Source organism: Scyliorhinus canicula, chromosome 23 (assembly GCF_902713615.1).
Source record: "Scyliorhinus canicula chromosome 23, sScyCan1.1, whole genome shotgun sequence".
NCBI classification, from domain to species: domain Eukaryota; kingdom Metazoa; phylum Chordata; class Chondrichthyes; order Carcharhiniformes; family Scyliorhinidae; genus Scyliorhinus; species Scyliorhinus canicula.
In genome coordinates this window covers 3,731,176-3,756,015 of record NC_052168.1, presented here as the reverse complement: position 1 = coordinate 3,756,015, position 24,840 = coordinate 3,731,176, and the positions used below count along the sequence as shown (strand labels likewise).

At 48.7% G+C, this 24,840-nt stretch overlaps 1 protein-coding gene across 3 annotated transcripts in view; it reads left to right on the top strand.

Annotated features, from left to right (window-relative positions):
* Positions 1–8,940, top strand: part of cacna1ia (calcium voltage-gated channel subunit alpha1 Ia) — a 421,890-nt gene extending 412,950 nt beyond the window's left edge. For 2 of the 3 annotated variants that reach the window (XM_038783535.1, XM_038783536.1), the window contains 3 exons: positions 526–706; positions 5,000–5,178; positions 6,925–8,940. In XM_038783535.1, the coding sequence (XP_038639463.1) occupies positions 526–706; positions 5,000–5,178; positions 6,925–7,602 (1,038 nt within the window). In that variant the 3' untranslated portion in view covers positions 7,603–8,940. The remainder of the gene's footprint in view (positions 1–525; positions 707–4,999; positions 5,179–6,924) is intronic. The other variant, XM_038783537.1, reaches the window with a different exon arrangement.
* Positions 8,941–24,840: the final 15,900 nt, after the last annotated feature.

The following is a 24,840-nucleotide window of genomic DNA, read 5'->3' as shown; positions in this document are numbered from 1 at the left end:
GTAATCATCAGTAATATCTTCACATAACTTGCATTGATATAGCGACCTGTTACACAAGTGTGCTCAGAGCAGCCTGCACCCAGACATGTCACTTGGGCAAATATAACCATAGAGGCACTGCAGAAGGAGGCCATTCGACCCATCGAGTCGTCACCGACCGTCTGAAAAAGCACCCTACCTAGACCCACTCCCTTGCCCTATCCCCATAACCTTGCCCAACGTGCACATTTCTCGACACTAAGGGACAATTTTATCATGGCCAAACCACCTAACCTGCACATCGTTTGGACACTGAGGGGCAATCTACATCACTTGCACGTTTTTGGACTGTGGGAGGAAACCGGAGCACCCGGAGGAAACCCACGCAGACACGGGGAGAATGTGCAGACTCCGCACAGACAGTGACCCGAGGCCGGGAATCGAACCTGGGACCCTGGCAACAGTGCTAACCGCCGTGCCGCCTACGGATTGCATTGCCTTCGTGGATTTCAAGGAAGTAATGACGGGTGTGCTTTCTGTTCGCAGGAAGGAACAGATAGTCCTGGAGTTCCTGAGAACGTCGGCGTGGGTATGTTAACAGCAAAGGAGACAGTGATTTGCAGAACAAACTCGCTGCCAAACAACAGTTACATCTCACAAATCGAAAACCCAGATTCAGGCCAAACGGTGACAGAGACACAGCCAGTGCCTGCGGAGCAGATTGCTGGTGAGGCATTCTTCCGAGCCCTGGCTTTTAATTATTTGTCTGCAGTTTAGAACAGCGGAGCTTAGCTGCCGGCGTCTCATTCAGATCGATGGTTTGGTCTTAAAGGGGCCGCCCTCTACCCAACGGTTAGTTCTTCTGTCCCGCCCTTGTTTTGGGAAAGGAGGTGGGCCGGGAGAAAGGGGGATGAGGGAGGCGCCGGAGGATGGCAGGGCAGAGCTCCCTTCATATCTGAGAGAGGTGCCATCACGCCGCACTTCTCATCCTACATGTGTACCTTCCAACTGGGGCCCATATAGGATCAAGGACCCCCCCCTCTGATTGGTTCCCTCCCTAACTAGGGGACTGAGATGGACTTTTCCATCGGAGGGGGGAATCCTTAGGACCTGCCGTGCATGGGCAAATTGGCAACGTGTCTGAAATCCGGCCAACAGCCGTCAGTTACGCACCTTCCAGCGGGGCAGTAATTTGCGAATAACGACGCAAGCGCTAATGCCCCCATCCCTTGGCGAAGGGCTCCTGAGGCTAACCGACGTGCCCATGACAACCACCATCACCGGGCGCCAGCGGGTTCAAAGATGGTCCGGGTCCCTCAGTAACTCTCCTCCCTCTGGATGAATAAAGTCCCTGCAGAACCCAAAATTTGTTTTTTTTGTGAACGAATGCATTCGGACGGCGTGGCATTTCAGTTTCAAGCATTTGAGTGGCCGTGTCCCGTAAGGTTTGAACTGTTGACGTTTTTTATCAATTCGTGAATATCGAATTGTAAACCGACTGAATTTGTGAGCGGGGCTGGATTTGTAATTAGGTATTCATGGAACCCAGTTATATTTAAAGCTGCTCGCATTGATTATGCAGAAGCAAGTTTTGCAAAGAGATTTTAACGTGTAAAATCCGTGGATAAATGTTATGGCCGGAATCTCATAAATAAATGTCTACTTTTGCAATTTAATTTAACTGAGCTGTCAATTTCACACCAACCATTTGATGTGTGGAGCAGGATCCCATTAGGAGTGGGTAATGGATGTTAATTATCTGCTTTCGAAAGAGCACAGTGAAACTGCAGTTTGAAGAGACACACTCACCTATTAAGTGGTGAGGGTGTCTGGGAGTCGGGGTTACTGTCTTGACATGTATTTTTAAATCCGTGATATAGTCTGGAGCTATGGGTGGTGATAATGGAGGCAACCACCATTCTTTCCATCGCATGACTGACCAGGAATCTCTCCCACTCTCACCACTGACCAGTGGCCCGTGTTTGGAAGGGTTCGGCCTAACTTGTCCATGCCATCCAGTTTTTACCACTATGCTGGTTCCAATTGCCCACATTTGGCCCATATTCCTCTATACCCATCTTACCCATATAACTGTCTAAATGCATTTTAAAAGACAAAATTGTACCTGCCTCTACTACTGCCTCTGGCAGCCCATTCCAGACACTCACCACCCTCTGTGTAGAAAGAATTGACCCTCTCGACCCTTTTGTATCTCTCCCCTCTCACCTTAAATCTATGCCCTCTAGTTTTGGGCTCCCCTATCTACAGGAAAAGATGTTGACTATCTACCTGATCCATGCCCCTCATTATTTTATAGGCCTCTATCGATTACTCCAAAGGAAGGATTTTGCAGTTGTTCACTCAACCTGTTTGGCCGTGTTGTGAATGCACCTTCCTTGGACATCAGGTCCTGGGGCAGGATTCTGCCGTAATCGGTGGGGTGGAAACTCCGGCGGGACGGAGTGGCGTGAACCACTCTGGCGTCGGGCCGCCCCAAAGGTCCGGAATCCTCCGCACCTTCAGGGGCTGGGCCTGCCCCGGAGTGGTTTGTGCCCTGCCGGCCGGCGGGGAAAGGGTTTGCCGCCACGCAAACCGGCGACGAAGGGCCTCCGCCAGCCGGCGCGAATTGGTGCATGCGCTGGATCGCCAGCGTGGGCTGGCGTCATCCCCGCGCATGTGCAGAGGGCTTAGTTTCCGCACTGGCAATGGCGGACTGGTACAGCCGCCGGTGCGGAACAATAGAGTGCCCCCATGGCACAGTCCTGCCAGTGGATTGGTGGGCCCCGATCCAGGCCGGGCGACCGTGGGGGCACCTCCCGGGACCAGATCCCCCTCGCGCGCCCTCCCCCAAGAGCCCCGGAGGCCGCCCGCGCCGCCAGGTCCCGCCGATAAGGGACCTACACTAATTTACGCTGGTGGGACTTTAAAAAACGGGCAGGACTTCGGCCCATCGCGGGCCAGAGAATTCGGAGAATCCCGCCACTTGGGTGGGACTCGAGCTCAGAGCGTCTAGACTCAGAGGCAGAGACACTACCCACTGTGCCACAAGACCTCCTTCTGGCGACTGTACCAGTTCCTTACATGACCTGTGGGGGAGCCGGTTAGCTCAGTTGTCTACAGTTAATGAGCGGATCGGAATAACGCCAACAGCGGGCTGTCTCACGTCCTCCCTCCTCCCCTAAGCCCGCAGCAAAGAATCGCAGCACATATCCAGGTGAGGAAATGCTGGCATCGGCCCTTCAGGTGGGGAACTGTTGAAGAAGAAAAAGAAATGCCCCACAATCCAACAATGAGTCTAGAAAGGAGGCCAGTGGCCGAAGCAGAAAGGAGATGAGGAGATTAGATTAAGAAAGAATTCACATTTGGACATGTATGAGCAACGTCAGACGTGAGAGAAGATATGCAAGGAAAAGTGACAAAATGTGTTGTGGAAGATCCCATTAACCACAATCGGATGATTGACAAGTTCATCTGTTTTTAGTGAGGTTGGTTGAGGCTAGAATGTTGGCGAAGACATTGGAGGAACCTTTCGAATAATATCGAGGAACGTTTAGTGTCCCCCTTGACCACCAGGACTGACAATCTGAGGGACAGGCCTCTTGTGTTGCAGCAACCTCTCAATACTTCACCATCAATCAGGTGATTAGGTTGTCAAGCGAAGCCTTGGGGCACAGGATCCCAAACTCAAAGAAAAGAATGTTATTAACCCAGCCAAACTGCTGCCTGCTTTGACGTTATTAGTGTTGCTGTGATATTGTGTGTATGGTTGTGATAGAAGTAACATAGAACATACAGTGCAGAAGGAGGCCATTTGGCCCATCGAGCCTGCACCGACCCACTTACGCCCTCACTTCCACCCTATCCCCGTAACCCAATAACCCCTCCTAACCTTTTGGACACTAATGAAACGAAAATGAAAATCGCTTATTGTCACGAGTAGGCTTCAAATGAAGTTACTGTGAAAAGCTCCTAGTCGCCACATTCCGCCGCCTGTTCGGGGAGGCTGGTACGGGAATTGAACCGTGCTGGTGGCCTGCCTTAGTCTGCTTTCAAAGCCAGTGATTTAGCCCAGTGTGCTAAACCAGCCAACCAGCCCCTGGGCAATTTATCATGGCCAATCCACCTGGGGCTGGTTTAGCTCACTAGGCTGCAGAAAACGCGGCTGAGTGCAGTGTCCACAGGGTGTTCCCCGCACAGGCCCCCCATCTACCCGGATGGGCGTTAGATAATGGGGTGTTTCTCAGCGCTGGGAAATGCCTGACCAATCTCACGCTATTGGGACTCTGTCCCCATCCGCGTACATCACTCCCCAGTCTTGATTTGTTTCTAGATGTCATCCTAACTTCCTCCATCCTCCACGCTACCCTCGAGCCTGTTAAGCATTAAGAACTGTGGCAAAGACAGAATTATGCAAGTATTTGGAAAGGACAAGATGGTGCAAGCAAAGGGCATAGAAACAGGATTACCGTTCGTGGCTTCAGTTGAAAAGCTAGAAGTGATGATGGGCTGAATGGCGCTCAAGCTTTGAATTGTAAGAGCTGGAATTCCCCCTCTAAAACTCGTTGCCTCACTCTCTTCCTCTGAGAAGCAGTTATCTGTCTAGCAACCTGACATTTCCTATTTCCATCACAGTATGACTAGATCGAAGAGCATACCCGAGGTGGTTCCCTGTTGCCTTCCTCGTGTGTGCTGAAGGGAAACACCAGCCTTCGCAAAGGACACTGTGTGTAGGCAGCGATGACCCTCGGTTCCTAGTGGCTCATAACTCTGAGTGTAGGACCTTTACCTGGGCCTGGGGCAACCCGCGACCACCCCCTGACATCTCGAATAACCCTGCTAACCTCCATTAAGATGCTTATTAAAATCCACCTCATTGACTAAACTTTTGGCCAGTGTCAAAGTGATTTTGGATATAGGATGTCGCGGAGCGTTGGACAGTGTTAAAGACGCATTATTGTTGTTGTCGATGCAAGCTCCGAGGGACACGTGGCCTGACTTAACTCTTGGTTGCTTTTCTCAGTGACACCTCTCCAGACGCCCTCTCCCGCTGCTTGCCTTCAATTCGAGACAGAGCTCTTCCATCCTGTGACCCTCCCCTCCGCAGAGCAGAAGCACAGCAGTCAGCTGCCCAAGATGCCCTCGTCGGGCTCCTGGACCCTGTTGCAGTCTCCGGGCATGGCCTGGTCTCTCCAGCGGCAGGTGGGTCTCCAGAGGTTAGGTTTATTAACAGCTGGAACTGGGTCCGAGGGGGGATGATGGAGGGTGGGGCAGCGGACGGGATTAACAAACAGGTTAGAACTCTCCTGGTCCACGTGCCCTTTAACTCTGGAGTCTGTTAAGTTCTAGTGCGTTGAACATCTAGTTTGTGACTAGTTAAGATTTGCTAACGTGGATAGAAAACAATACTAATACTGCTAACAAACTGTTAACAACTAGAATACGAGAGCTAATACTAAACACGACAATCCACAACGACTCCTCATTCAGACTCCCCAAGGTGGCAGTGTCATGTGGTGTCGTTCTACTGCCACCTGCTGGTTGGAGGTCTAACATATTAACATACAGAATTGCTTAGGCATATCATGACAGAGTATGGCACCTAAAACTGTCTATTTCCCTCTTCTCAGCTTTTCTTTCCCAAGCGGTTTAACTTACTGTTAGGAGCCCTTCAGTTTAAGGAGTTTTAAACTCTTTTGGCCAGCACACACATTTTCAAATGAACTCCGCTCGAAAGGGATATTTCTTGCAGAAAACTCCTTCTAAACTAAAACATAAGACCTAGTTTGAGACCAGAGCCACATTCACAATCCACTCATTCCTATACTTAACTTCTTGTTGACCCTTTGCTATCCTCTTGTTCATTGAGTAAACTTTGTTACTCTTTTAAAAATACTTTGCGTAAAAATATTTTATGCAATTAAGGGGCGATTTAGCGTGGCCAATTGACCTACCCCGCACATCTTCTTGGGTTGTGGGGGTGAGAGCCACGGAGACACGGGGAGAATGTGCAAACTCCACACGAGTTAATTTTGTTACATGAAAAAATGAAATGAAAATCGCTTATTGTCACGAGTAGGCTTCAATTAAGTTACTGTGAAAAGCCCCTAGTCGCCACATTCCAGCATCTGTTCGGGGAGGCTGGTACGGGAATCGAACCGTGCTGCTGGCCTGCTTGGTCTGCTTTCAAAGCCAGCGATTTAGCCTCGTGAGCTAAACCAGCCCATGATCAGTTACTGGAACCCAGGTGCTTTGCCATAAAGCATCTCCAGAGGAATCTGGTTCTTAAGACGGACAATCATCCCAACATAAAGCATCGACCTTTCCCCCAAAAGAACATGGGCCTTACTGATGACAATTGTTGCGTAAATATTGGCCCAGAATTTCCACTTCCTGATAATGGCAGAGAGTGGGGCATTGTAATAGCTGGGTAACGGCATCTCTGGGTCAGCAGTAATCGTGTGTGAGTGACTGTGAGGATTGCACATTCTTGGCTCTTGTGCGAGAGGCAGCACGGTAGCATAGTGGTTAGCACAGTTGCTTCACAGCTCCAGGGTCCCAGGTTCGATTCCCGGCTTGGGTCACTGTCTGTGCAGAGTCTGCACGTTTACTCTGTGCCTGTGTGGGTTTCCTCCGGGTGCTCCGGTTTCCTCCCACAGTCCAAAGATGTGCGGGTTAGGTGGATTGGCTGTGATAAATTGCCCTTAGTGTTCAAAAAGGTTGGGTAGGGTTACGGGAAGGGTGGGGGTGTGGGCTTGGGTGGGGTGCTCTTTCCAAGGGCCGGTGCAGACTCGATGGGCCGAATGGCCTCCTTCTGCACTGTAAATTCTATGAAATCGGACTCGCCAAAGACTTCCCTTTGGTTGAGAGCTGGATTGGCTCTTTTGTTGATCTCCACAGAACATGACGTCGACTATTTTACTAACGGGTGCTTTAATCTCTCCTCAGGTGGCAATCAGCGATACCTCACTGAGTGACGGCTCAGTGGACAGCCTACAGACAACATTGGAGGACAGGCTGAGGCTAGCGGTGTCGCCTCAGTGCACCCTGGCCCTGCCGATGGTCTGCACCGACCTGTCAGCCCAAAGAACCGCCTCCTCGTTCACTCCCCCTCTCCGGAAAAAGAACCTCCAACGCCGGAGGGGACTGGGGCTCCAGATGATGAGGGGTCGCCAGAGAAGCCAAAGCAGCGGGGGCAGCACCAGCCCGGGATGCACCTATCAGGACTCCATGGACCCCTCAGACGAGGAAGGGATCGCCCACTCACTGAGAGCCAACAGTGAGCAGTCGGAGACCTTGAGCAGCCTCTCTCTAACCTCCCTCTTCTCTCCATCGCGATCGCCGCCCTCTCCAATTAAAAAATGTAATAGCACAGGTACTTTGGATGCTGCCTCAAGGGGCAAAGGTGGCAAACAATTTTATACTGTTGACCAACAGGGGTTCCTGACAGCGCCCTCCTGGGTGGCCGACTTCTGCAGAAATAATCATCCGGCCAGTGGCTTAGAAGGTCAAGGGACTGACCCGGGGTCACAAACAGAGGACGTTAAAATAGCACAGGGCCGCCCGTCTTCCCAGGTCCAATCTGGGTCCGGGTACAACGCCACAATGCAAAAGAAGAAAAGATGACTTTGCAACACCCGTTTGTTTTTTTTTTACGAGAAAGAAGATGTACTGGCTGAAACACTTAGTTTACCTCATCACGTGAGAGTTTACCTCATCATGTGAGAGTTCTGCAGTCCAGCTATCTTGTGGCGTTTGGTGTGGACGGGATGAAAGGTCACAATTAATCCAACTCTAGGTGTGTGGAGTCGGTCTCGGAGCCTAGGTGGCGGAAACGTTTTCTCCTTTTTATTTTTGTTCTCCCAACTTCCAAAATCAACTAAGAATGTGACGTTACTTGACGCGATAGTCGCTAAGGTCCAAAAGAGGACAGGCCAAAGTGCATTCTGAGAAAGTTCTGGAATCCCCTCAGATTGGTAAAAACGAGGGAGGGAGAAATAGCTCCATTTAGGCTGTTGCTTCGGCAACAGTGTAGGCCCTAAGCGTTGACAGCAGATAAACCAGTGAGTTAAAATGAAAAAACAGAGGATGTACATTTTCAGGTTGCAATAAGGAGAGAAATGGGAGTTAAGACTTTGAAATAAGCAAGACGGATCGCACTGGAACCATTTGGGATTCAATAACGGAAGTCTACTTACAAAAACCATTCGAGCTTGCTGGAAACGGTTCTGTGGTCGGAGATTTTGGAGAGATTGCTTCAAAGAAGTGTTCATACAAATATTATTTTTTTAAGCATTTGTTTATTCCCATTTTATTTCAGTGCATGCTTTGAATATTTGGTTTATGCCAAATCAGACTTATTCTTCTAGATGTACCAAATGTAATATTTATACAGAAATAATATATTAAAATATGTCAAGCCTGTAATTTTTGTAACCTTCTGCGGCAGTAGATCAAACCGGGAGGGTAAGTTTAAGGTTGAGGGCTCACGTGTAGAAGGAGCTGGGTGCGTCTTGCTGAATATCAGCATCCGGCAAAGACAGACCTTTCTTCCTCTCTCTGTCTCAAGTGACCTCTCTTGGTGTGTGTTACAGTTTATGGTTTTGTGCTCAGATAAATCTGGTTCAATTCGTGCCTCAGGAGGGGGCTTAATTTGTCAAAGACACGAATAGGATGGGAATAGAGGGATACGCACCCAGGAAGTGGAGAAGATTTTAGTTTAGACGGGCAGCATGGTCGGCGCAGGCTTGGAGGGCCGAAGGGCCTGTTCCTGTGCTGTGCTTTTCTTTGTTCTTAATGTGCCGGGAACCGTTGAGTTAGGAAGGCTATGTTCGATGAACAACACTTCCATCCTTCCTGGTTGGGCTGGATACAAAAGCTTGCGTTTACATAGCACCTTTAATATGCCAAAACACCCCCAGGTGCTTCACAGCAGCATGATTCGGATCAAATTTGACACGGGGCCGCATAATGGACAGATAGGGTCATAGATAGGAGCTTCAGGGAAATAGTTACACCAAAGACTGGAGATAGATGGGTAACTGTAAGAGGGACTGGGAAGAAGCAGTCAGTGCAGGGACCCCCTGCGGTCGTTCCCCTGAGTAACAAGTATACCGTTTTGGATACTTGTGGGGGGGACGACTTACCAGGGGTAAGCCATGGGGTACGGGCCTCTGGCACGGAGTCTGTCCCTGTTGCTCAGAAGGGAAGGGGGGAAAGGAGTAGAACATTAGTAATTGGGGACTCAATAGTCAGGGGCACAGATAGGAGATTTTGTGGGAGCGACAGAGACTCACGTTTGGTATGTTGCCTCCCAGGTGCAAGGGTACGTGATGTCTCGGATCGTGTTTTCCGGGTCCTTAAGGGGGAGGGGGAGCAGCCCCAAGTCGTAGTCCACATTGGCACTAACGACATAGGTAGGAAAGGGGACAAGGATGTCAGGCAGGCCTTTAGGGAGCTAGGATGGAAGCTCAGAGCGAGAACAAACAGAGTTGTTATCTCTGGGTTGTTGCCCGTGCCACGTGATAGTGAGATGAGGAATAGGGAGAGAGAGCAATTAAACACGTGGCTACAGGGATGGTGCAGGCGGGAGGGATTCAGATTTCTGGATAACTGGGGCTCTTTCTGGGGAAGGTGGGACCTCTATAGACAGGATGGTCTACATCTGAACCTGAGGGGCACCAATATCCTGGGGGGGAGATTTGTTAGTGCTCTTTGGGGGGGTTTAAACTAATTCAGCAGGGGCATGGGAACCTGGATTGTAGTTTTAGGGTACGGGAGATTGAGAGTATAGAGGTCAGGAGCACAGATTTGACTTCGCAGGAGGGTGCCAGTGTTCAGGTAGGTGGTTTGAAGTGTGTCTACTTCAATGCCAGGAGTATACGAAATAAGGTAGGGGAACTGGCAGCATGGGTTGGTACCTGGGACTTCGATGTTGTGGCCATTTCAGAGACATGGATAGAGCAGGGACAGGAATGGTTGTTGCAGGTTCCGGGGTTTAGGTGTTTTAGTAAGTTCAGAGAAGGGGGCAAAAGAGGGGGAGGTGTGGCGCTGCTAGTCAAGGACAGTATTACGGTGGCGGAAAGGATGCTAGATGGGGACTCTTCTTCTGAGGTAGTATGGGCTGAGGTTAGAAACAGGAAAGGAGAGGTCACCCTGTTGGGAGTTTTCTATAGGCCACCTAATAGTTCTAGGGATGTAGAGGAAAGGATGGCGAAGATGATTCTGGAAAAGAGCGAAAGTAACAGGGTAGTTGTTATGGGAGACTTTAACTTTCCAAACATTGACTGGAAAAGATATAGTTCGAGTACATTAGATGGGTCATTCTTTGTACAATGTGTGCAGGAGGGTTTCCTGACACAATATGTTGGCAGGCCAACAAGAGGCGAGGCCACATTGGATTTGGTTTTGGGTAATGAACCAGGCCAGGTGTTAGATCTGGAGGTAGGTGAGCACTTTGGAAACAGTGACCACAATTCGGTGACCTTTACGTTAGTGATGGAAAGGGATAAGTATACCCCGCAGGGCAAGAGTTATAGCTGGGGGAAGGGCAATTATGATGCCATTAGACATGACTTAGGATGTGTTGGTTGGAGAAGTAGGCTGCAAGGGTTGGGCACACTGGATATGTGGAGTTTGTTCAAGGAACAGCTATTGCATGTTCTTGATAAGTACGTACCAGTCAGGCAGGGAGGAAGGGGTCGAGCGAGGGAACCGTGGTTTACCAAAGAAGTGGAATCTCTTGTTAAGAGGAAGAAGGAGGCCTATGTAAAGATGAGGCGTGAAGTTTCAGTTGGGGCGCTTGATATTTACAAGGAAGCGAGGAAGGATCTAAAGAGAGAGCTGAGACGAGCAAGGAGGGGACATGAGAAGTCTTTGGCAGGTAGGATCAAGGAAAACCCAAAAGCTTTCTATAGGTATGTCAGGAATAAAAGAATGACTAGGGTAAGAGTAGGGCCAGTCAAGGACAGTGGTGGGAAGTTGTGTGTGGAGGCTGAGGAGATAAGCGAGATACTAAATGAATACTTTTTGTCAGTATTCACTCAAGAAAAAGATAATATTGTGGAGGAGAATGCTGAGACCCAGGCTATTAGAATAGATGGCATTGAGGTGCGTAGGGAAGAAGTGTTGGCAATTCTGGACAAGGTGAAAATAGATAAGTCCCCGGGGCCGGATGGGATTTATCCTAGGATTCTCTGGGAAGCCAGGGAAGAGATTGCTGAGCCTTTGGCTTTGATTTTTAGGTCATCATTGGCTACAGGAATAGTGCCAGAGGACTGGAGGATAGCAAATGTGGTCCCTTTGTTCAAGAAGGGGAGTAGAGATAACCCCGGTAACTATAGGCCGGTGAGCCTAACGTCTGTGGTGGGTAAAGTCTTGGAGAGGATTATAAAAGATACGATTTATAATCATCTAGATAGGAATAATATGATTAGGGACAGTCAGCATGGTTTTGTGAAGGGTAGGTCATGCCTCACAAACCTTATCGAGTTCTTTGAGAAGGTGACTGAACAGGTAGACGAGGGTAGAGCAGTTGATGTGGTGTATATGGATTTCAGTAAAGCGTTTGATAAGGTTCCCCACGGTCGTCTATTGCAGAAAATACGGAGGCTGGGGATTGAGGGTGATTTAGAGATGTGGATCAGAAATTGGCTAGTTGAAAGAAGACAGAGAGTGGTAGTTGATGGGAAATGTTCAGAATGGAGTTCAGTTACGAGTGGCGTACCACAAGGATCTGTTCTGGGGCCGTTGCTGTTTGTCATTTTTATAAATGACCTAGAGGAGGGCGCAGAAGGATGGGTGAGTAAATTTGCAGACGACACTAAAGTCGGTGGAGTTGTAGACAGTGCGGAAGGATGTTGCAGGTTACAGAGGGACATAGATAGGCTGCAGAGCTGGGCTGAGAGGTGGCAAATGGAGTTTAATGTGGAGAAGTGTGAGGTGATTCACTTTGGAAAGAATAACAGAAATGCGGAATATTTGGCTAATGGTAAAATTCTTGGTAGTGTGGATGAGCAGAGGGATCTCGGTGTCCATGTACATAGATCCCTGAAAGTTGCCACCCAGGTTGATAGGGTTGTGAAGAAGGCCTATGGTGTGTTGGCCTTTATTGGTAGAGGGATTGAGTTCCGGAGCCATGAGGTCATGTTGCAGTTGTACAAAACTCTAGTACGGCCGCATTTGGAGTATTGCGTACAGTTCTGGTCGCCTCATTATAGGAAGGACGTGGAAGCTTTGGAACGGGTGCAGAGGAGATTTACCAGGATGTTGCCAGGTATGGAGGGAAAATCTTATGAGGAAAGGCTGATGGACTTGAGGTTGTTTTCGTTAGAGAGAAGAAGGTTAAGAGGTGACTTAATAGAGGCATACAAAATGATCAGAGGGTTAGATAGGGTGGACAGCGAGAGCCTTCTCCCGCGGATGGAGGTGGCTAGCACGAGGGGACATAGCCTTAAATTGAGGGGTAATAGATATAGGACAGAGGTCAGAGGTGGGTTTTTTACGCAAAGAGTGGTGAGGCCGTGGAATGCCCTACCTGCAACAGTAGTGAACATGCCAACATTGAGGGCATTTAAAAATTTATTGGATAAGCATATGGATGATAAGGGCATAGTGTAGGTTAGATGGCCTTTAGATTTTTTCCATGTCGGTGCAACATCGAGGGCCGAAGGGCCTGTACTGCACTGTATCGTTCTATGTTCTATGGCGAAACCGGCTCAGCCTCGGACATAGATTTCAGGGACGAGAGCGACGCAGGTGAGTCTAAGGGAGCGAATTCCGGATCTTGGGGCCCAGTTGAAGAATCCCCGCTGGGAATTTAGCCTCAAAAGTCAGGAATGCGTTAGAACCCAGTATCAGAGGGGAGCAGCTGCCCCAGAGTTTGGTCGAGGGTTGGAGTCGGTCACAGAGATAGGGAAGGATCAGATAGGGAGAGACTTGAATGCAACAATGAGAATTTAACATCCCAGATCTTAACGCAAGACACCAGCTCGACACCAATTAAACCTCTTTATTAACCCCATTAGAATTTGGAATCTCGTACGTGCAGGAGAATATTAACTGTGTTTCAAATTGTCTGTTCGATCTCGGCTATTTAGTAAATTCACCTCTCTCCCTGTAATGAACTCCAATTGGCTTTATTGGTTGGCCAATTGGAGTATGAGCTCCCTCAATGATAGCTCATTGAGGGGGCCCATATAATCACCTGTGTAGGCTTTGTGAGCCAGTCTTAAGTTGACTGGACTGCTCGCAGCACTGTTTGTAGCTGCTCCTGTAATATCGTTATTGTAAATAAATATTGGTGTGGTGACGGAACTCCTGCCTCCCGTGGATTACTACAGTGGATCCCATCCTCGTCGCCACTGTAGTAATCCACGGGAGGCAGGAGTTCCGTCACCACACCAATATTTATTTACAATAACGATATTATAGGAGCAGCTACAAACAGTGCTGCTAGCAGTCCAGTCAACTTAAGACTGGCTCACAAAGCCTACACAGGTGATTATATGGGTCCCCTCAATGAGCTATCATTGAGGGAGCTCATAGTCCAATTGGCCAACCAATACAGCCAATTGGAGTTAATTACACTCCCCGTTAGAGTTTTTTTAAATTTTCAAACATTTATCCAAATCCCTTTTTGAAAGTTTCTATTTAATGGACTTCCCCGGCCTTTCAGACGGCACACACTCCAGATCGCAGCAACTCGGTGAGTGAAAAGGTTTGCCTCCAACCCTGCTGCAGATCATCTTAAACTCCTTTGAGCCGAGTGTTAACGTGCTTCACTGTAGCTTCCTGACAGTAACTCGAAGGGGACCACGGGTGTAGAAATGACCATTTCCATGGGAACCTGGATCCAAACTGGGAAGAACTGCAGCAGAGGTTGATGATTCTGACTGGGCATAGGTGCTCAGGAACAGGAGTGGGCCATTCGGCCCCTCGAGCCTGTTTTCCCATTTGACCAGAGCACCCCCCAATCTGAGCCACTGAAGTGTTTTCAAACCTGAGGTGAATAGATGTTTGGGTGCTGAGGGACTCAAGGGCTTATGGAGAGCAATAGGACAGTAAAATTGAGGTAGAAAATATTAGTATTTGGAAGAGCTTACTGTGCAGTGCTGAATGGTCCTCTGAATCACAGAAGCTATAGAATCCCTACAGTGCAGGAGTCCATTTGGCCCGTCGAGTCGGTATCGGCCCTCCGAAAGAGCATCTAACCATGGCCCACAGACCCGTCCCATCCCCGTAACCCCACCTATCCTTTTTGGACACTTAGGGCAGCACGGTAGCATTGTGGTTAGCACAACCGCTTCACAGCTCCAGGGTCCCAGGTTCGATTCCGGCTTGGGTCACTGTCTGTGCGGAGTCTGCACATCCTCCCCGTGTGTGCGTGGGTTTCCTCCGGGTGCTCCGGTTTCCTCCCACAGTCCAAAGATGTGCAGGTTAGGTGGATTGGCCATGATAAATTGCCCCTTAGTGTCCAAAAATTGCCCTTAGTGTTGGGTGGGGTTACTGGGTTATGGGGATAGGGTGGCAGTGTTGACCTTGGATAGGGTGCTCTTTCCAAGAGCCGGTGCAGACTCGATGGGCCAAATGGCCTCCTTCTGCACTGTAAATTCTATGAGATCAGTAGCACAGTGGTTAGCATTGTGGCTTCACAGCTCCAGGGTCCCAGGTTCGATTCCTGGCTTGTCACTGTCTGTGTGGAGTCTGCACATTCTCCCCGTGTCTGCGTGGGTTTCCTCCGGGTGCTCCGGTTTCCTCCCACAGTCCAAAGACGTGCAGGTTAGGTGGATTGGCCAGGATAAATTGCCCCTTAGTGTCCAAAAAAGGTTAGGAGGGGTTATTGGGTTATGGGGATAGTGTGGAAGTGAGGACTTAAGTGGGTCGGTGCAGGCTCGATGGGCTGAATGGGCTCCCTCTGTACTGTATGTTCTATGTTCTGCATATCTTTGGACTGTGGAGGAAACCGGAGCACCCGGAGGAAACCCACGCAGACACGGGGAGAAAGTACAGACTCCGCACAGGCAGTGACCCAAGCTGAGAATCGATCCTGGGTCCCTGGTGTTGTGAGGCAGCAGTGCTAACCACTGTGCCACCGTGCCGCCCTCTTTGCAGCTCCTATTTCTTAGATTTTTATCTTCTTGTCCATTAACACAGCAGCAGCACTACCCCAGCATGTTTTACACGAACAAATCAGTCCTATTTATCCTGGGATTGACAGCAGCTCTTGAAATAATGGTTTTATTTTTGGGACTGGCGCATGGTATTAATGATTGCACACTTCTAAAAAGCTGGAAGTTTGAAACAAAAAGCAGAACATAGAGTAGGCCAGTCAACAGCTCCAAAAAAAAACACACGGGGGAGTTAGATTTGCTGTTAATTTCCCACGTTTTCCGATGTTCCCTTCCGGTGTCAGCTGATTGAATTGTGATGGCAAAACAGGCTCAAGGGGCTGAATGGTCTCTTCATGCCCCCGTGTTCCTGTGGTGCCCGGCCGGGGAAATACCGGCTTGGCGACAATTGTCACCTGAAATAAGATCTGTCACCTGTAGGCTACGCCATGGGCCCCTTGTCCTTTCGAAGAAACATCTTTTACGTTCCTCTTACGATCAATGTAGAACAAGAACAACTCGCGCTTATGAAGAACGAGCTGGGCTTTGTCAGTAATTGGTTTGTCTGAGTAATCATCCCTTTTCAGCGTTCCCTGGGCTGGCGTCTAGTGACAAATTGATCTAAAATAATGTAGCTGTCAGCTGAAAATATAAACCCTATAAAGTGCAGTTGAGCTACAATGTCAATGTTCCATCAACATCCAAACCTCGCGTTTTCAGAATCCAAGAAAAATTATTCCTTTTAAGAGGAATACTTTACGGAACTAATTGGTGGGGGTGGGGGTGGTAATGGGGAGGGGTGGGAACAGACTGATCTTTGAAAGAATTTATCAAACTTTATTAAAATTAACATGGGCGTCACTGGGTAGGCTAGCATTTGTTGCCCATCGCTAATTGCCCCTTGAGAAGACCCCCCCCCCCCCCCCCCCGCCCACTCCTCCGCGGAGGGGCCATCTTTCAGACGTGACACCAGGGTCTGGTTTAGCACACTGGGCTAAATCGCTGGCTTTGAAAGCAGACCCAGGCAGGCCAGCAGCGCGGTTCAATTCCCGTACCAGCCTCCCCGAACAGGCGCCGGAATGTGGTGACTAGGGGCTTTGCACAGTAACGTCATTGAAGCCTACTCGTGACAATAAGCGATTTTCATGTTCATAGCCCTGGGTGCTCTTCAAAGTGAATATAAATGATCCCATGGCGCTGTTTCAAAGAAGAACAGGGTGAATTGTCCCTGGTGCCCTGGCCAATATTTACACCCCCCCACCTCCCGTCTGTGGGATCTTGCTGTGCGCAGATTGGCCTTTCCTACGTTGCAGCAGCGACCCCACTTTGAGCCAGCGTCATTAGCTCTAACGCGCCTCGGGAGGTCCCAGTGTGGCATGGAAGGTGCTATAGAAATGCAAGTTCGTTAGCTGCAGGGGAGCCGCGTTCCAGTTCTGAGGAACGCGAAAAGGCACCAAGGGGATTCCGTCCCAACTATTCGGCTGTGTGTTGCATCGGATCTAGTGTCGGACAGGAATGTTTGTTTCACACGCAAAGGTTGCTGAAATGAGGGGAGGAGGGGGGGGGGGGGGAGCGAGAGAAAATAAACACTGTTTCATAACAACTCACAAAACAAAAAATCATTCAATCATATTGATTTCAGCTTTTGAAAACTGGTGTATAAGTTTGTTTTCCCCATTCCACAGCACACAATCAGAATGAGCCAACACAGGCAGCATCTGTCTCTCAGGGGAAGGCTGAAGGGGAAACTTCTCAGGCAACAATTTTCAAAACTTTCCAAACCAATGTTTCACGGGGAATTAATTAACCGACCCTCTGCCTGGCTTTCGAAGCTGCAGCCAGGTTTGTTGGCGTTTGCTATGTTTTGCAAACTGGACAAACACACAAGGCTCTGAGTCAGACTCCAGTGTGCTCATTAACTGTGACTTGGCTCAGGAATTATTCAACAAAAATAGATAGGGGATCCCAGAAACCAGGCAATGTAACGAGAACAATATCAGCATGCCCCCCCCCCCCCCCCCTCACTAGGGCAGCACATATTGGTTAGCACAATTGCTTCACAGCTCCAGGGTCCCAGGTTCGATTCCCGGCTTGGGTCACTGTCTGTGTGGAGTCTGCACATTCTCCCCGTGTCTGCGTGGGTTTCCTCCGGGTGCTCCGGTTTCCTCCTTCCACAGTCCAAAGATGTGCGGGTTAGGCAGATTGACCACTCTAAATTGCCCTTAATGTCCAAAATTGTTCTTAGTGTTGAGTGGGATTACTGGGCTATGGGGATAGAGTGGTGGTGTGGGCTTGGGTAGGATGCTCTTTCCAAGAGCCGGCGCAGACTCAGTGGGTCGAATGGCCTCCTTCTGCACTGTAAATTCTATGAAATCTATGCCATGTCGGTCTATTGCCTTCGCTAGTGACACCTACTGGTAACAGGACTCTGTATTGGAAAGTGAACTCCAACCCACCTAACACTTTCACTCAGCTAGGCGTTAATCTCTGGTGATAGTTAACACGCGTGCTTGCACTTGAGAAGAGGATGAATTGATGGGTTCCGTGTCTACTGTTTAAGGACATGGCCTGGTACATGCCAGAGATTCCGGGTTAGCTGATTCCAGCCAAGATGGCAACGGGGTGTCACAATCTATGGAGCATAAGATTGTCGACGGGATATCCCGACCCCAGACAGACCCCACTTCTCGCTGGGAGAATCAAGACTAAGTTTGAGTGCGGATGGCCGATGGAGATGGGATTGGAGTTGACTGCGATGCAACTTGTAGCCAATCAGCCCTCCATTTGGACCCACCTTAGAGATATGGGCCTGTGGGTGAGGTGCCAGAAGGTGGATTTATCCAACATGAGGGAGTGCCTTACAGAACAGGGAAATGAGGAGAAGTGGAGTGACTGGGGAGGGTGATGGATGGGGGATGGCCTGTAATTGCAATGTGTATCAAACACTCAAAAGTGTAAATTCCTGATCCGGAATGAAAACATGTTTTTATTATTCGAATGCGGTAACAATTCAAGGCACCATGTTTTGGGTTTGTGCCTTCGAGGCACCTTCTCGTGCATTACGATACACACGGTGGATTCTAAAACCACCCTTGTCCAGTATTGTAGAAGAGTAATAAATGTGTTTACGTGACTTCAAATCCTGAAAGGGCTCAACAGGAACTGGAAAAGAGCTCCCGGGCCACAACAAAGGAATTGGCAACGGTTGGGAACCATGAGCCCTGGACAGCTGCGCTGGAATTTCGACATTTCCCCTCCTGGCGTTAAAGCTGCAACCAGCTAAACAACAGGCCCAGTTACACAAACCGTCACTCGCCCATTGCGCAAAAGCCGCTGACTCCACGGGAGTGAGGATCGTGTCAAATAGTTTGCAGAAAGCTTGAAGCACTGGCCGTCAATGGCTCGTGTGGACCAGCCATACTGGTAGCACAAGTGGCTAGCACTGTGGCTTCACAGCGCGGGGGGCCCCAGGTTCGATTCCCGACTTGGGTCACTGTCTGCGCGGAGTCTGCACGTTCTCCCCGTGTCTGCGTGGGTTTCCTCCGGTTTCTTCCCACAAGTCCCGAAAGACGTGCTGTCAGGTGAATTGGACATTCTGAATTCTCCCTCTGTGTACCCGAACAGGCGCCGGAGTGTGGCGACTAGGGGCTTTTCACAGTAACTTCATTGCAGTGTTAATGTCAGCCTGCTTGTGACAATAAAGATTATTATTATCCTTTTTTTGGACAATCAGAAGCGCTCTAAAACCCTGCAACGTTTTAAATCGGAAAATAAATGAATGCCTCCCTCTTAAACAACGTAATCAGATTGTTAATTTGGATATTGAAACTAATTTCACAGACCAGGTGGTGCGTTACATTGCTCTCAATTCTCGCCATCTCGTTGCACACTTCCTCTCTCACTTACCACCCCCCCCGCCCCTCCCCCCCACCCCGCACACACCACACAGGCTCCATCTTTTAATTCTATTTCTTTCCATCTTTTTCTCCCTTACTGGCTCCAGATCTTAATCAAATTTCTCCTTTCACCATTTCTCCCTCGTCATGCTACATCTCGTTTATTCTGGGGGATTCCAACCTTTCGCTCCCACCGACTCTTCGCCACCCCCCCCCCCCCCCCCCCACCCCCCCTCCGCCTCTCAACAGATTTACACGCCATCCACAGTATCTCAAAGTGAAAAAAAAATGTTTTTCGATATTAACCCTTCGATCAACATCACTAAAAACAGAACCTCTGACAGTCATTGCATTGCTGTTAGTGGGAGCTTGCTGTGCACAAATTGGTTGTCACGTTTGCTACATTAAAACTATGCGGGGCGGGGAATATTCCGCGTGCCCGCGCGCCGTGTTTCTCGTTGGCCTGTCATTGGTCGGCGGCTGGATCGTCTGCTCCCAGCGCTGTCGATAAGAATTCCCATTGAATCCACCCCCACACTGTCGGGAAACCCCCGGAGGAGGTCCGCTGTCAGCCGGACCGCTGCCGAGAATGGTTGGAAAATCCCCCTCCCCCTCTCACACCTTCATTGGCTGTAAAACGCTTTCAGATGCCCTGGGGAGCGGGGGGGGGGGGGGGGGGGGGGAGACAAGTAAACGGCGCTATAGAAATGCAAGTTCATCTTCGCAGGTGGAATTCCTCACCCACTGTTTGAGCTTGGCCATTGGGAGAAGCGGATTGATAGAGCGGAGAGATACAGAAGGGGTGGGGGAATGGGAGATGGCGGGACTCTTAGGAAAATACATCCCGCCCATTCGCTGGTCCCACACTGCGACCGCGATCTGATTGGCCGCATCCAATCAGAGGCAGCACGGTAGCACGGTGGTTAGCGCAATTGCTTCACAGCTCCAGGGTCCCAGGTTCGATTCCGGCTTGGGTCACTGTCTGTGCGGAGTCTGCACATCCTCCCCGTGTCTGCGTGGGTTTCCTCCGGGTGCTCCGGTTTCCTCCCACAGTCCAAAGATGTGCAGGTTAGGTGGATTAGCCATGCTAAATTGCCCTTAGTGTCCAAAAAATTGCCCTTAGTGTTGGGTGGGATTACTGGGTTATGGGGATAGGGTGGAGGTGTGGGCTTGGGTAGGGTGCTTGTTCAAAGAGCCGATGCAGACTCGATGGGCTGAATGGCCTCCTTCTGCACTGTAAATTCTATGATTCTATGTCAAATCCAATTCTAACTCAAATCCATGATGGTCTCTGCATCCCTTTCCCTCCCCTCCTCCATTTCATCCCAGTGATGTTATCTCCTGGGAGAGGATTGTGGCTGGACAAATTGAACCGGATCGACACTTCATGCGTCTCCTACATTCGACCAGTGACTACCCCCTTCAAAAATACTTCATTGGCCGCAAAGTGCTTTGAGAGATCCCGATGTTGAACAAGGCGCTTCGGAAAATGCAGATTTACTCTTCCTTTCTCTCGCCCTCTGCGCGGTTCCCTCTACCCTCCCCCGTCACGATGCTCCCTCTGTTGCTCCCAATCCAATTCTTGAGCTGATTGCCAATAAAACCTTGCAGATTCCTTTATTGTGGCTCACATTTTCAATTGACGAGAGACCCCTCTGTAACTGATCTCTCTATCGTAGGCTGTGTTCTGACTGGTGTCTGTAGACATTTACCGACTAAAACCTTTGTGTATACAGTAGGTCTTCCAACTAACTCATCACTCTGTGTTTAAAGATACAAAGTGACCCAAGTGAACCTTCTATCCAGAGGGGCAATTCTGTTGTCACTTTGAATCTTAATGGGGAGTTCGCTTTGATTTTATTTTTCTATCCAATAATTGTCTCTCTGGGTATTATGATGAGTGGAGAGAGTGAAGCTCCTTTAAAACATATATATATTATATATATGTATAGTGTATATATTTATCAAGCATTATGTATGTCACTTATATTAAAGTAAAGGAAAAATTCAAGTGTAATTTGTTTTGGAGGTATTGGGGTTGGTGAGTTGACCCTCATAATATTCTTGTCTTCTTCCCTCAACAACTCCAAGGAATGAATATCCGAACCTTGGCAAGATCACCTCATCCCTTCCCCTCCATTCCTATGTTCTCAATTTCTGACTGGACGTTACAGAGACTATCTAGTGGCCTAGGGTGGTACAACCCGTGAAAGAGGCCCTCTGAGCCACCTTGTCTGCTCTTGGACTAATTTAGTGACTGCCTTACAGCCATGGTTCTGGTTTTGGTAATGCCCAAAAGCTACTCTCTCCAAACCCTTTCATCAGGACCTCAATCAGGTCACTCTCAGTCTTCGCTTCTCTGGAGAAAACAAGCCCAACCTGTTGAATCTTAAAACAGCACAACTCCGGTATCATTGTAGTTCCTTTCCCAGTGCCTCAATGGCCTTTTGAATACATGGAGACCCAGAAATATTCACAACGTGGTCTCACCAAGGCGAACATACAACCTCTCTGGTTCTTAACCCTCGCCCTTGAGAAATTAAACTCAGTCATTTGTTTTTCTCATGTGTTTATTAATCTGCATCGCTATGTTCAGTGACTTGTCTATCTGTAACTCTGGATTATTTTGTTTGGGCTGTTTCGAAGCAATATGTGGCTTCCTTAATCTTCCTACCAAAATATATTACCTCACACGTATTTCTATTAAAGCTCATTCGCCAAATTCCTTCATTTATTCTTTCCGGGGATGTGGGCGTTGCTGGCTGGGCCAGCGTTCGCAGTCCATCCCTAATTGCCCTTGAACTGAGTGGCTGACATACCCATTTCAGAGGGGCATTTAAGAGTCAACCACATTTGCTGTGGGTCTGGAGAAGCATGTAGGCCAGACCGGGTAAGGACGGCAGATTTCTTTCCGTGAAGGACATTAGTGAACCAGATGGGCCTTTCCAACAATCGATGATAGTTTCCTGCTCACCATTGCTGAGACTGGTAATTCCAGATTTATTAATGGAATTTAAATTCCACCGGATGCTTTGGTGGGGTTTGAACCCGTGTCCCCAGAGCATCCGCCTGGGCCTCTAGACTACTACAGCGACAATACCACTACATCACCTTTTAATTTAATAATGCCTTCCTACATTATTTACAATCAGTTCTCCTCTACATTATTTATTTCCTCTGATTTGTTATCAGTTGATTCCTGAGTCCAAGTTATTCGTGTAAACAGTTAAACGACAGTGACCCCAGCACCGATCCCTGTGGAACAACACGTCACAAGATTTTGTTTCACCCCGAGTTACTGCCTGCAACCCCTATCCATTCTCCTACTTGTCCCCTGTCTCCACATGTTCTAACCTTAATTATCAGTCTGCAATGCGGTTCCTTATCAAAGTCCGAATACATTACATTGACTACACTATCCTTATCTACCCTTTCTGTTATTCCTTAAAGCCTTCAGTAACGTTGGTCAATCTTGGCTCTCCCTTTTGGAATCCACGCTGGCTACTTTTTTCTATTTATTACATTGAAGTTGAGATCATTCCTCGGTCTCAGGATTTCACACCATCGAATGGCCTCACACTCCTTTTCCTTTTACAAGCTACAGGGTTTAAAAAACGAAGGTTGGCTCACCTTCCGACTGTTTCCAAACTTCTGCTCTACTCTTTACAACTTGGGACTGTTCTGCATGTTGGACCTCCCCCCCATCACCTGAGCCAATCAATGAACAATGTTGCGCTGAACAATTTTTGTCATTGCAACCTCCAGCAAAGAAAGCCCTCGCCGAACGTTTTTCCCCATCATCCATTTCAATAAAATGGAACTTGTTTTGAAGATATGTTGTTCAGTCTTTCTTCAGCACTCAATCAATTATCGTAATTGACTAAAGCATGTCTTGTGATCACAAAGCCACTCTGGCAGAGCTTATGATAGCAAGATATACAACCAGAGGTGGAGATAGTAACATTGGGGGTTCATTAAATCCTTGATATCCAATATAGATGGGGGCTGGTTTAGCACACTGGGCTAAATCGCTGGCTTTGTAAGCAGACCAAGGCAGGCCAGCAGCACGGTTCAATTCCTGTACCAGCCTCCCCGAACAGGCACCGGAATGTGGCGACTAGGGGCTTTTCACAGTAACTTCATTGAAGCCTACTGGTGACAATAAGCGATTTTCATTTCATTTCATTTATAGCCAGGTTTTCTCTCGATACCACGATTGGTCTAACTGTGTAATTCCAATGTCGCTAACTTCGCTGCAGGTGGAATTGATCGGCGTTCACAAGAGCCGTTTCGACTGGGGAGGATCTTTGGTTTCTGGTCCTGTGCTTTGCTCAGAGCGTTACTTACAACAGTAAGAATACAACATTATAAAGTTGGTGCCTCTGCACAAATTGGGAGGACAATTAGCCAGTTTCTGATCCCGATGACCCATGCCGGAATGTGTAAGGCCCAGATCGGGCTCAATTTTGACTTGCCCCTCCTTGCTGTGGCTGAATTGTTTGCTCACAAGGAAATGAGTAACAATCAGAGGAATAAACCCAGTCCCACTGTACCCCTGAATTTGTCTCTTAATTGTCTGGGCCCTTAGCTCTATAATCCCCCCTCTAAACCACTCCAGCTCTCTCCCAATCCCTCTTATCAAACCCTCCTAAATCCTTTGACCAATCTTTTTTTAAAATGTTTTCCAATAAAGGGACAATTTAGCCTGGCCAGTCCACCTACCCTGCACATCCTCGGGTTGTGGGGATGGGACCCACGCAGACACGGGGAGAATGTGCAAACTCCACACGGACAGTGACCCAGAGCCGGGATTGAACCCAGATCCTCAGCGCCGTGAGGCAGCAGTGCTAACCACTGCGCCACCGTGCCACCCTCTTTGACCAATCTTGTGGGTCACATTCCCTTATGACTCCTTATGTGGCTCAGTGGTAAATTTACTTTGATAATGATCACTCAGGAAGTGCCTTGGGATCATTTACCACGTTAATGTTACAAGACAAATACAAGTGATTGTTGTGTCAATACAAGCCCCACTGCAACGTTGACCCCTGATTCAGACACTTATCAAAGCTGATAGAATTCCTGCTGAATATTTTTCATCAGCGGGGGGGGGGGGGGGGGGGGTTATTGCCTCACAATTAATATTTGAAAAGACGTGTGTCAGTTCAGCCCATGCATCTGTTTGCACGTGTTCCCGAGCAGATTGTGACTCACTTTCTCTCATCGCGATGGAAGCCAACGCTTGATCTGTTCAGGGAGCCTTTGAGAAACATCCTCCGGATTTGTCACTCACTACCCACCAAGTGCCGAATCTGGTCGCATTGCACAGCGTCTTGTGACTGGCCCGTCCATCACTCTCTCTCATCAGCACCTGTCCCGCAAAACGACAAAATGTACTCACTCCCCGGCGTGCCATGCTGAAAACGTTTTAAAACATGTTTCGCAGATTTAGAAAGCAAACGTGGAACATTACCTTCCTCCTGGAGTTGTATGGTGCAATAGAAATCGCCGCTCACTCGTCTCAAGTGCGGCTACAACACAGGTTTAGCCACAAGGACTAATATTAGTATAAAACACCTAACGCTCACTCACAATATGGATAAGTATACTCACGCATGCATACTTGTTTGACAAATATCTCCCACATTCAGTAACAAGGGCAATTAAGGATTAGCTGTGAATGCTGACCTACCCAGCGACACCCACACCCTGTAGAGGAATGACAGAAATCTGAGGAAGTAAATCTCTCACTCAACCACCAACAAACAGCCTGCTTTCCATCCTCCATTTTACCAGACGGTCCCCCACCATATGCAGTAGCACAGTGGTTAGCACTGTTGCTTCACAGCTCCAGGGTCCCA